The sequence below is a fragment of the Xiphias gladius genome, chromosome 13 (assembly GCF_016859285.1).
Source record: "Xiphias gladius isolate SHS-SW01 ecotype Sanya breed wild chromosome 13, ASM1685928v1, whole genome shotgun sequence".
Lineage (NCBI taxonomy): Eukaryota > Metazoa > Chordata > Actinopteri > Istiophoriformes > Xiphiidae > Xiphias > Xiphias gladius.
The window spans coordinates 14,216,685-14,229,050 of record NC_053412.1 but is presented as its reverse complement, the minus strand read 5'-3'; the positions used below and the strand labels follow the sequence as shown (position 1 = coordinate 14,229,050).

The window sequence follows — 12,366 nt, the reverse complement described above, 5'->3', positions numbered from 1 at the left end:
AACCGCTAGTCAAACCACTATACCATTCATTGGTGTCGGCAGCTAAACTCACCACTTCCCACATGGACAGTTAATGACAGTTAAATGTTTTAGGTGGGGAAAGTCTGCTCAACATGTGGGCTGATGTGGCTTGTTATAATGCGAAACATCAAACCCTCAATGTATTGACAGTTTCCCACAGAAATCAGGGTAGAAAAGCTCCTGAAAAAACACAAGATCCTTTATTATAAATATGATCTCATCACACCCATTATATCATAAGAGGAAGACATAATTGGTAGAGTTCATACATTCTCATTAAGCTGGAAGGTAAAGGATCAGTCTGGTGATATTCTTTATTTTCCTTCTAGTCAATAAATCCCATGTGTAGACCCAAACCAACACTGTATGTAGCCTACTAACAGGTGCTGTGTTTCCAAAGCCTTATATATATTATTCATCTGTGTCATAGAGCTCCATTGTTGTGTAAAAACAATTAAAATCACATCAGTGAGCCACACTGTTGCACTGGGTGACATGTTCCTTCATCACCATGAACACAACGCGCACACTAGAGTTTATTTTGACTCAGTACCACACACACTGTCCTGCTGCTGGAAATACTCCCTACAGCACCAAATGTGGATTAATCTGCCACTGAAAATAGTCCCCAATGAATCCCCTCTTTCCTCCTGTTTGAGTAACATTTCTTAAAAAACTACAGTGTTATAATTAAACAATAGAAACTGATCAGCTAATTGGTGTATTTGTGAGCTGTTTTTAAAGATTTATGTCTTAAGAAGAAATAAAAGGGCTTGGAGCTTAGAGCCACACACAGTGTAGGGAAATCAGAAAGTTGAGAGACAGACTAACACCTTATTGGTGTGGGCCTTTTCATGGGAATTGCTGACATTAAGAAAAATATAGAATAGTGCAAGCCCTATCTTTTAAAGATCCAGCATACTGTATTTAGAATAGATCAACTATTTGCTACTACAGGTCATAGAAGTATCACTATTAGTATGCAAAAGGCTGCACTGGTCAAACCCTTAAAGTCATTGCTGCCTTTCCTTACACTGGCTGATGTTTTTTTTTAGCCATCATACAACTACTGAACTGATTGCAGTGAAAATCAATATGTACAGATATTCATGGTCCTCAGAGGGTGAATCATAAGGACTTTGATGATCCCCTGATTTTTCCTGTAGCACCACCATGATGTTAACAGCTGTGATTCTGAGTGAAATATCTCAACACATATTGGATTGATTGCCACAGACATTCGTGCTTCCCTCAGGATGAAGTGTAATAACTTTTGAGATTTGCCAAAAATTAAACTCCATTAGTTTAGTTTATGACTAAATACTCAGCCTCAGCTGTACTTTGTGTTTGGTACTAATTAGCAAATGTTAGCATGCCAACTCAATAAACTAGGATGATGAACGTGATAAAGATTCAACCTTCTAAACATTAGCATGTTATCATGCATATTTGATCGTTTAGCTCAAAGCAACACCATGCCTAAATACAGCCTTACAAAGCTGCTAGCATGACTGTAGACTCTTCATTGCTTTAGACTCCAGTCATTTAAGAGTAAAGATAAAGTAAATATAAAGAGTCAGTGGAATAATAAGTCGAACAAAACTCTAATTATTCATTAGCAAGTACATATTTGCCTGAGTCGCATTGAATAGAAAAAGAAAAACAAAAAAACCTGAATATAAAAATGCAGATAAAAATGGTTTGGAAGACAATACCCCCTCCTGCTTGCTGCGATCACCTTTACTGTGTGTTAATACAGCCAATCTAGTGGTCTACTTCTTCAGTTACTGATTTTTCTTTTTGTGCTTCTGGAATAAACAACTATAAATAATAATTTGCTTGTAGCAGACAGATGCTACATTATGTAGACAAGTGTTCCTATTATTTTGTCCACCCCATTCAAATCAGTGAGGGTAGACTAAACAAAAGACACACCCCTTTGTATAATACAATATAATTCAACAGCACCACAAATTGCAGCCTCCAAAATGATCACACACTTTAATCAACTACTCTTTATAACAGTTTTAATAAAAATTGAACATTATAACCTTCAGGGAGGAGGATTTATTACAGGACTGTTGTATTAGACTGCATTAGTTTTAGCTATGTGTACCTTATAAATTGACTAACTTGTAAATTGTAAACTGATCCAACTATAAATAATAATTTAAAAAAAACTTTTTATCCTAAAATACTCCTGAGATGGAGTCATGCTGGGAAAAGGAACCTCATTGTACTCCCTGCCGTTAAATTTGCATGAAAACAAATTTCTACCCCTCAACTTTCTTTATTTGAGTTTTACTGCACATGAATTATTAATATGATAACTTTTCAAGAGCAGGATCGTGGAATCTGTCAAATATTGACAGTTATTCCCATATTCCATTCAGCTGGGGAGTACTTGTCATTTTTATGTGTCTTTATGAATGTATATGTGTGTGTGTGTGTGTGTGTGTGTGTGTGTGTGTGTGTGTGTGTGTGTGTGTGTGTGTGTGTGTGTGTGTGAGCTTGTGTACACATGACTGGTGTTTTAAATAGATAAGTTGGGACATTTGCCTGCAACTGATTTAGAGTAACTGTGGTGTAGTGTGTCCGTTGGGGGGGGGGGTTTCAGAGCAAGGCAGACGTTGAATGGGGTGTTACGAGGAAGTTGTGTGAATACTGGAATACTGTTTTTATTCACATGTACTTCCCCTAATTTATCCATGCTGTGTTTTGTGCTTGTGAAAAACACACTTAATAAATTTCAACCAATGTGAGATAATAAAGGTCGAAACTGATTTTATTTGGGTTTATGCCACTGTGGCCAATATTTGTGCCTATTTTACATCTAAACATGACAAAAATCTGTATTCTCATTGTTTTTGTACTTTTGTGTTTTTATGTGTATGTGTACCTCTTCCACTGCGGCCGACGAAGCGCAGGTCGTTGAATCTGGCCACTTGGTTCTTGATGGCAGCCGTGGCATTGCGAAGCTCCGCTGAGTAGTTCTCATCGTTTCCCGCCATCACCGTTACCAAAGTGCCGTCAGGGATGTCGCCCAGGGCAACCACCTTGTTACATGACCGAAGAAAACAGGAGATGAGATGGCGTTTTGAATGTATATCCAAGGGCATCATTTCCACTGGGGATGGGGAGACATGTCCCGCTCACTTTTATTGTTTGTCTGTCTGAACAATGTCCTCTTACTCTCAACAGTCCAGATCAAAGATCTGAGATGACAAAAATGCTGATATACTCATATGAGTCACCTTCAGTTATAACTGTGCACTCAAAGCAATAGGCTTAATGAGCGGCAGCCAGTGGGAAGATAAGTGCTCTGAGAACTTTTTTTGCCCTGGGTTTTGCCTCTCACATTACACATAGGCTGCTCTTCCTTATTGATGGAGCTTGTTGGGGCAGTATGCAGCCTGAAAGGAATACCTACAAATACTACTCAAGGGCTGAAAAAAGGTATTACCAACGTAATTTTTTGTTTCCAAAAAAAAAAAAAAAAAATTTGCGCCATTTTTTTCTCTTCATTCCACCAGCTCTAAGTGGATTCATGGATGCTTTTGCATACGTTTATGGATATCAGAGATACAATATCCCTGTAAATGTCACACACACACGTGCACAACTTTCGGACCTGCCATCTACATAGTACAACCACAGTCTTATCTGTTGGTCAGTGAGTGCCTTGCTCAGGGGCTTACCCATCAGACAATAGTGAAGTTTACAAAGGCTCATGCTAATATACCCAAGAAGATCCACAGTAAATGAAGGTGGACATGGAATTCTAAAGGGTTAGCAGATGTTCTATCTAATCGTGGGGTCACACAGAGAAACAAACAGCTGTAGACTATCTGAGGTTTTAAATTTCATGTAAATGTTGCAAATTATGAAATAAAAAGTCAATCACATTCCCTGTTGAAAAAACTCTCCCGAAACACATGTAAAATGGAAATGTGTGATGCTCAGCGCACTAGAGAGCACATTCTCCTACACCTACGCAAATGTAGAGACAGGGAGGTTGATTTCCATATTAACGCTAATCACACCCAAACCATCAGTGTGCAAATGAACACCGCAGATACTATGGATGGTTTCTCTTTTAACCCTGAGCTCTGGTAACGAGAAACCACAGCCCACAATCCCAGTCCCAAAATGGGACACTTCTGGGTTAACCTCTTGGTTAAACCTTGAGTTTACGATTCTCCTTAAGTCTCCTTAAAATCAGACAAAAGCTTTGGTCTAACTCTGTCATTTACCATCTAAATTTCCTTGAGTATGAGATGAAATATCAGTACGTTGATGTTCTAGTAATCCACCAATGACAGTACTGATCTAAGCTGAAGATGAAATGTGATTGCATAAAATTCTTTCCTAATATTAAAGCAACACTGACTCAGTCGGTTTGAAAATATGACTCTTGAGCTGGAAATATTTTACATTCACAAACTGGGAAAAGAAAAAAAGAACGCACAGACAAAAACACACGCAACCTCCTGGCGGACGAGAGAAAGACTGGCAGCAATGGAGCATGAAACCAGTCCAGCAGAATAAACAATACATTAGGAAACAATTAGGAAACTCTCAGGTCGGAGCAATGTGTGTGTGTGTGTGTGTGTGTGTGTGTGTGTGTGTGTGTGTGTGTGTGTGTGTGTGTGTGTGTGTGTGTGTGTGTACATTCTTTAAATATATACACTGTACCTGTGTGTGAACCTTTAGTTCAAGTGTTCTCATGTATGTACGCTTGTGCATGTGCATTTTCATAAAGCATGTTCATGAAACATGTATTTACATGTGTGTGTCTCTCTTTATGTGTGTGTGTGTGTGTGTGTGTGTGTGTGTGTGTGTGTGTGTGTGTGTGTGTGTGTGTGTGTGTGTGTGTGTGTGTGTGCATGTGTGTGTATCATAATAGTCATCCATTATCAGTAAGAGGCAGTGACATCCGCTCATGACACTCCATAATGATGCATAATGCACCAAACTCACACACACACGCACACACGCACACACACACACACACACACACACACACACACACACACATGCATGTGCAAACACTAATGCGTAAAACTCAATAAATCAATCAGTTGTGTGTTCTGTGGCTAAAAGCTGCTTTTCCACAAATGCATTTTGTCTCAAAGTGCAGGAAAGCCGTCCCCATCCGCACACATCGATACATCACCTCGACATATTGAGGAAATACACTGCAAAAATATTAACCATAGTGTATGCATAAAAGTTCTGATGACGGATGTATCAAATTATTATTATTAATATTAGTATTATTATTATTTTGTAAAGAAATATTCTATTGGAAAATGTTCTACTATATTTGACATATTCAAACAGAAATCAGATTCCACACCTTTTGCTTGATTGGATTGCATTGCGTTGCATGGTTACATTGTCAGACTTTCCGTTGCTGCCGAGTGATAACCATATATCTCCAAATTTGATGGTGATTTTGGATTGGGAGAAAATTGTTCTGTTTGTTAAGCAAAATATACCATTTAAAATATCACTGAATCACCTGAAAATATGCCTCGTCAGAGCCGAGAACAGGGTTGCTTTTCCCTAGCACTGACGGTTCCTGTTTTTCATGGGACACTGGAGTTTTGTTGTTCAGGGGCAAACGTTAGGGACACTATTTTAAATCAAAAATAATCATGCTAAAACGCTATCTTTCTCTCCGTCAAGTGAAAAAAAAAGAATTAATAAATCACTTTCAGTTAACGCTCATTTTCCTCCAAATGCTGTGGAACATTGATGAATCAATTAACCAGCTGACATTGATGGGTCATTTATAAAACAGGAATGCCAAACATTCACTCATTCCAGCTTCTCAAATGTAAAGATTTGCTGCTCATCTGTTAATCTATGAAGTAACTTACTTGAGTTACTTAAGTAACTTGAGTTACTTGAGTAAATGTAGTTTCCACCAGTGTTTATTTGACAGATGCTTGATGAAACAAAGAAAGTTCAAAGGAACTGCAGTTCCACTGACATACGCACCTTAAAAGCAATGGGCAGAGTCTTGTTACATCTCCAGTGAGTAGGCAGCACAGAGCAGAGGAAGTTAGGACTGTCTGTCTTCACCAGCTCTCCTGGATGATCTGAGATCACCTGCAAAAACATCACAGTTACATTTTAAACTCAACTGTTAACTGTGTTGTCTCACAGTAAAACACCAGCGGGGAACCAGGAGGAAGTTTTAGATCAGGGGGCACTCACTGTTTGATGTTATAACAAATTCAGGGAGTGCGTTCCATGTTATCGTACCTCCACCATGCCGCGGTCTGCCATGCGCAGTTTGCCCACCAGAGCGGCCCCGCCTCCGGCCTCCTGGGCACCCAGGGGTAGGGCCTCTGTCATCTTCCCCCCCGTGAGGGTGGTGGAAGGGGGGGTGTAACGACGGCCAGGAGCTGGGTCTGGGAGTGAACAGAGGCGATTAGATGAATATCTCCAGAATGAAGGTGTTTGGTGGTAAAATCAATAAATATGGAAAAAAGTAAGAGGAGAGATTAAATAATTAGTTGACACTAGATTAGTTGGTAAATTAATTGTCATCTATTTATATAATTGAGTTTTTGGTCATTTTTTAAAGCTAAAATTCGCTGCCTCAAGGCTCCGTTCTGCTTCCAAATGTGAAAATTTTCTGCTTTTCTTAGTTATATTTTTCAGTTTTGGAAGATAGGGTGATGGGGTCCAAAAGTCTGAGACCACTTTCCCATGGCCTCAGACTGTATATATACAGTGCATGATGACACACACCGTGGTCACACTGACTTGAATACCAGAGTGTGTAGTCATGGAACTAAAGACAGCAGCAGCACTCCTGCACGCATCCCCCTTTTTTCAAGTCTTCTTTAAATGAATTGGGAGAGAAGTAGCATGCTGTCAACAGAAAATAAAAGTGAAATTGATGATTTAATTCCAATTTGGTTCATGTAACATAATAAACATAAATTAATCTAGTCAGAAAATGACTAGCCGAGGGAATCTGGTGAATAAGCAGGTTAAAAAGCCACACGGTCTGTCAGTCTGTCTGTCTGTCTGTCTGTGTGCAGTATCAGTGGCTCTGTTACTTTGTCAGTCAGCCAATTCACAATTGAAGCCACATGCTGGTGGTTTAGAGTTTAGTTTACAGTTTGAAACCCTCCCAATGCTACTATATTGTACAACTGCAACCTCAGCTCTCAGTGAGGTTGCAGTTGCGAGTGGTGAATGGTTTTTACCACTGGAGGCCACAGGTGCACAAACAGGAAAGAATAGTTTTAATTTCACTGCAAGTCATTTCACAGTAAATAATCCTATTTCAATTAGATTAAATTGCTAACAACTACAAACTTCCCTTGTGAATTCTTGACATTAAATCATATCAAACTGAGACATGGAGTTAAATGAGTTCATATGGCGGATGAGATATTAAAATGCTTGAAATATCTAACAGAAGATCTGACTGTACTATCTTCTCATGGTGTTAAAACAGCCATGGAAAGTTCCAGGTCAGATTTATAGACCAAAGCCGAGTAGAGGCACAAGTGGTGGTTAAGGAGCCAGCCACTGAGGAAGGAAACAGATTTCAAGTGTGAAGCTCTCAGTTCATTTTTTGCCGTAATGTGAGCGGTAACGTCATTGATCCCTTGCTGTTATCTCTTAGAATAAACTATACAGCTGTTAAATTCTGTATTGCGCTTACAGCCCGGGTCTGATCCATTAGAATTCCTGCTGGAGCCGCAGCTGCATGAGCTGAGGTGAACTGACTTTTTCATTCCACAGCTCTCACTGGAAGGTGATAATGATCACACTGTATGATTAATCTGTAAAATGCAGTTTAACATGAACTGGCAATTAGTGTGTCAGGTTACTGGGCGAGGAACTCACCATTTTAAACTGACTGAAAGTTGAAAGGCAACTTGTTCCTTAAAACAGTTTCTGTCACACTTTGGCCTCAAAATTCTTAACTGATCTAGAAGAATTCTGACTCATTTTAATTTAAGGAAAAAGCACGAAGAAGAAAACGAAAAAAAAAAAAAAAAACTTTGGTGGATCACAGTGGTCCAGATAAACTATACCAAAATGTAAAATATTTTTAAAACCAGTTTTAATTTTGTTTAAAAAAAACAAACAAAAAAAACAAATATCAATCAAATGTCAGTCCTGGAAGTGGAGCAAGTGACTCCAGATTGGCTCCAAACCTTTAGCCTAAAATCTGATCATACATTGTGAGGAGTCTTAATGGCTTTAAACTCACATCATAATTAATGAATTAATGAATTAAATGAACAGAGCATTATCAGCGCTTCAAAGTTTGTAAATATGGATGAGTACCAGCTTTTATAGTTAATGTGATATTAAATTTCATGTTTGTTACATTGTAGACAAAGTTCTTGTTCATATTGTTTTTATAATGCATCCCAGTGAAGCTCAAGTACTTTACATTAACCAGCAGATTTTATCATCGAGAAGAAGCAGCGTAACTGAGCCTGTCCACGGTTGTGTCTGTGATTTATGTACATCCAGGGGTGGGAAGTTAGTGTCTGAGTCTGGAAAAGAGCAAAAAAGAGGGGAAGATATCTGGAATACCGCCAGCATAACCTCTCCACAGGCTGGTACTGACACCACGGCCATGAGCATAAAATCTAAAGGAAGACTACAACACTACCATATACACACACAGGCAGAGGGAAAGGTGTTTTTCAGTGTTTGTTTTTTGTCTTTTAATTAAAACAGACTATAGTGATGGGCAGATGACTCGCATATGACGGCTGAAGTGCTTTTAAAATTGCCAGCTCCGGAACCAGTGCGTAATAACGGAAAGGAGGGAATCTACGAATGATTTTGTGTTCTTTCTCCTTCTTTGCACTCTACATTTAGGTAGACGTCCTGCTGGTAGTAATGAGCTCGACTTCAACGGCGATGATTCTTATTATAAAGCATCAGAGAAATAATAATAGTAAATGGTAAATTCATAAAGAAATGACTTGTACCGTATTTGGCGTCCCACAGAAACACCATTTGTGCGCCACAGTGCGTCCACAGATGCTCAACTTCCCCGATCTCCCCTATAAACCTCCTGCCCTGTTCTTGTTTTCTGTTCTTGTTTTCGTCACAAGAAGTAGATGCTTTTCTGTATATTTGTCTGTAGATTCTCACGTTGTCCACTTCTTGTTATCAGTCCACAAAAAAAAAAAAAAAAAAAACTGCCGAGTTGCGGCGCGTTATCCCTTCCAGACGCGCCGGATTTCAGATCTCAAAGCAGGTTTCCAACAAGTTAAAGAGCTTTTCTTATGTTCTCCATGCAGAATAAAAGTCACTTTGAGACCTTTGGTGGATTCTGAAAAGTCTTCAAAGCTCCTTCTCTCTCCTCGCAGCTGAAATTAAGCTTCTACACATGGTTGGCATCAAAAGTGAAACGAAACGCACAAAGTAGGAAGAAACAGGAAAAGTACATCTGAAGCAGATTTACTTGAAACCTTTTGTCAATCTGATTCCAGCAGCCTAACCCGATTGTCCCGTTACAAACATCCCGCACTCTCCCCTTACTCCCCACATATGTCTCTCTCCCTTCCCCTCTAGATGAATGGTACTCCCGGATGACAGCGCCAGGCTTTTACTGGCAGAGCAGTGGATTTGCATCTGAGCAGCCCTGAGCCAATGGGGAGGCTCGCCGCTGGCTGTAACTAGAAGGGCATTGACCAATTAGCGTTGCGTCCGTCCGGGAGAAGGCGGGGTCTAGGGGCGAACGAGAGGGGCGGGACTGCACTTCCTCTCTCCGCTGCAGCAGCGGCAGAAACTGGCTGCATCTCCATGAGTTCAGTACATGTGGTCAAATACAACAATGTGACATTATGCAGGTTCATGTATTACATTTATGAAATTCTATATCTAAAAAATGAACAAGGAAACGTTTTAATAAAATAAAAACGTATATTAAAATTCTATCATAAAATGCTAAAGTGAAACTGAATAGCTCAATCTACAGAGTACATGCGAGAAATGTCCCCTTCTGCCTCTCTCTCTTTTTCTTCTTCATGTTCATCAGTGTACATAGTTTAATCTCTAACACCATCCAGTATTTCATCCAACAACCTAATGTTTCACACCTCAACCTCTTTGATTTCAGAAATAATGTAAAATGTGTCATTAACCTGACTAGTCAATATAACTAAAAATCCAGTGCAACCAGCCCAGGCTGTCAGTACCAGTTATATACAACAGGGGGCAGTAGGTGATCTAAGTCATGACACTGTCCTCTTGCCTCCGGAAAGCCTGACTGAATGAACAGCACACCACACCGAATTTATTATTTGAACCCACCTTCTTATTTAAATGTCAGCCACTAAGAACAGTTTGCTTGAACAAAATCTAAGCCCCCCCATTTGGATCAATGATCCTGATTTAAATTCACAATTTGCGACTGCAAAATGTGGGTCCCCTTTGGAAGTTTCAGCCATTGTTGCAGAAACGGCACCCTCTTTCATCTAGCTGTTGATGTTTCAGCATATTTTAAAATCTTAATGTCTTAGTCTCATTAATTATTGTTTCATATTCATGTTATTTATTGAACAGCTCTTGTGTTGTTTAATTGTTTAATAAGTTTGTTTAGAAGTGATAATACTTAATTACCAACCAATATGATCACAGTGTGTTTGTTGTAGCTTTCTTGCAGCTCTCCACAATCTTTTTTTGGTGAGAGAATAAAAGTAAAAAAAAAAGAGGAAAAATGAAGTTATTTTAAGTAAAGTTAAGAAATAAATTATCACATTTGTGAAGGACGTTTGGTATTATTGTATCTCTATGGAAGAAAATGCAGCTTCTGGGAGCGGCACTATGATGCAGTTATTTTTAACAAGACAGGAGATGAAGTGAGGTGTATCAGCTGTGCAGCATCTTGGTTATCTCTGCATCCCAGAACGCATCCTGATATAACTCAGCTGAACTTACACTTAATCCGTTGTTGTTTCCATTATTCCTAGATCTGAATATGTCATTCAAACCACTTTTAACACCTCAGCACCGGTATTATTTATGTACAGTATATGTCAATCAAACTGCAACAATGACGGGCGCTCACAGACAACATTACCACTGATAAATAGTATCTGCAGCATGTGCCTGCAAAGAAAATCCATTTTAATTTGGTTTTTAATTACATAGACAACCTAATTGTGAAAATAAATAACATCTACAAAATTATTAAATTTAAATTCCGCTGAACTGAGGGCAGTAAAATATTTTTAGTGCCCCCCACCTGAATTTCTGTGGTTTCTATTCCCCTCACTAATTCAGATAGAAAATTCACATGCATAGGATTTGTAGCTGCTCATCTGAACATCTGTAGTGGGTGACATGACTAACAGAACATTGCCTGACTGGACAGATTGATTCCAATCTGGGTCAGTCATTTTTCCCTGTAGCGCAGATGTTCAGGTTTGAGTTTTTCATCTTGAATGTTTTTGTCTAAATTTCGCCAAAATTTGTGCCAACTTTGTGCCACCTTTGTAGATCTAAAAAGACCAACTGAATTTGAGGAACTTGTATATAGTTGACAAAGCGAACTCAGTTTAGTATACGCTCCCTCTCTTGTCCCGGAGCTATCAACCATATCACATGCTCTTCATCAGCTGATGTAGTATGCTCAGTTGTCATTTTCTGGATACTGGACACTAGAATCTTCTCTCTGAATAAAACTCAAATATTTAAAACAGCATAGCTTAAAATTACCGACTGTAAATTTCAAAGGGGAAGTCAGACCGAATGATTTCAGATAGGTTTTTTATCAAAGTAAAATCTTTCAGTGCTTTAAATTCTGGTAGTATTTAAAATTCAACATCAGGTATTTATAAATTTCAACATTCAGTATTAAATCATTATGGCTTCTCTTTGCCTCCATGTAAAGTCTGGTCAGCAATGAATCTGGTATTTAGAGGTCTCTGTCAGTGTCTGAGGTAAATGATATTAGATATGGAAACTTTACCAAACCCTGATGTATGTGCAATACTAAGATGCAGTTCTAATTTTGAATTTAAGAATTGTATTTTTTCATATCAGCTCTTAAATGACAAAAAATGAGTTAGTTAGATGTCTTTTATAAAAAAGAAACTGAACATTTGCATTTACCCTGTCTCAACAATAAAGGTAGTTTTTGGCTTCCACTGCCCTTTCACTTTCCCGTACCACCAAACTTTACAATCCTTTGCAGGTTAAAGGTCAAGTGCACCTGCCGGTTTCAGCAGGGCCTTTGTGGGAGTCACTTGACTTGATATAAGTTAAATCAACATGCTGTCGGAGGAGTTTTAGGGAAATGCCAGTCTGCCTCTGCATTCATCCCTCTTGTAGCCAAAGGGG

The 12,366-nt window shown here is 38.9% G+C and overlaps 1 protein-coding gene across 2 annotated transcripts in view; it reads right to left on the bottom strand.

Annotated features, from left to right (window-relative positions):
- runx1 (RUNX family transcription factor 1) overlaps positions 1 to 12,366 on the bottom strand; it is a 73,048-nt gene that overhangs the window by 20,018 nt on the left and 40,664 nt on the right. The window contains exons 1-4 of one of the 2 annotated variants that reach the window (XM_040142439.1): positions 9,006 to 9,603; positions 6,295 to 6,443; positions 6,028 to 6,138; positions 2,921 to 3,077 (exon numbers count right to left, since the gene is read on the bottom strand). In XM_040142439.1, coding sequence (XP_039998373.1) covers positions 2,921 to 3,077; positions 6,028 to 6,138; positions 6,295 to 6,443; positions 9,006 to 9,033 — 445 coding nt within the window. In that variant the 5' untranslated portion in view covers positions 9,034 to 9,603. Of the gene's footprint in view, positions 1 to 2,920; positions 3,078 to 6,027; positions 6,139 to 6,294; positions 6,444 to 9,005; positions 9,604 to 12,366 lie in introns of those variants that run through there. The other variant, XM_040142438.1, reaches the window with a different exon arrangement.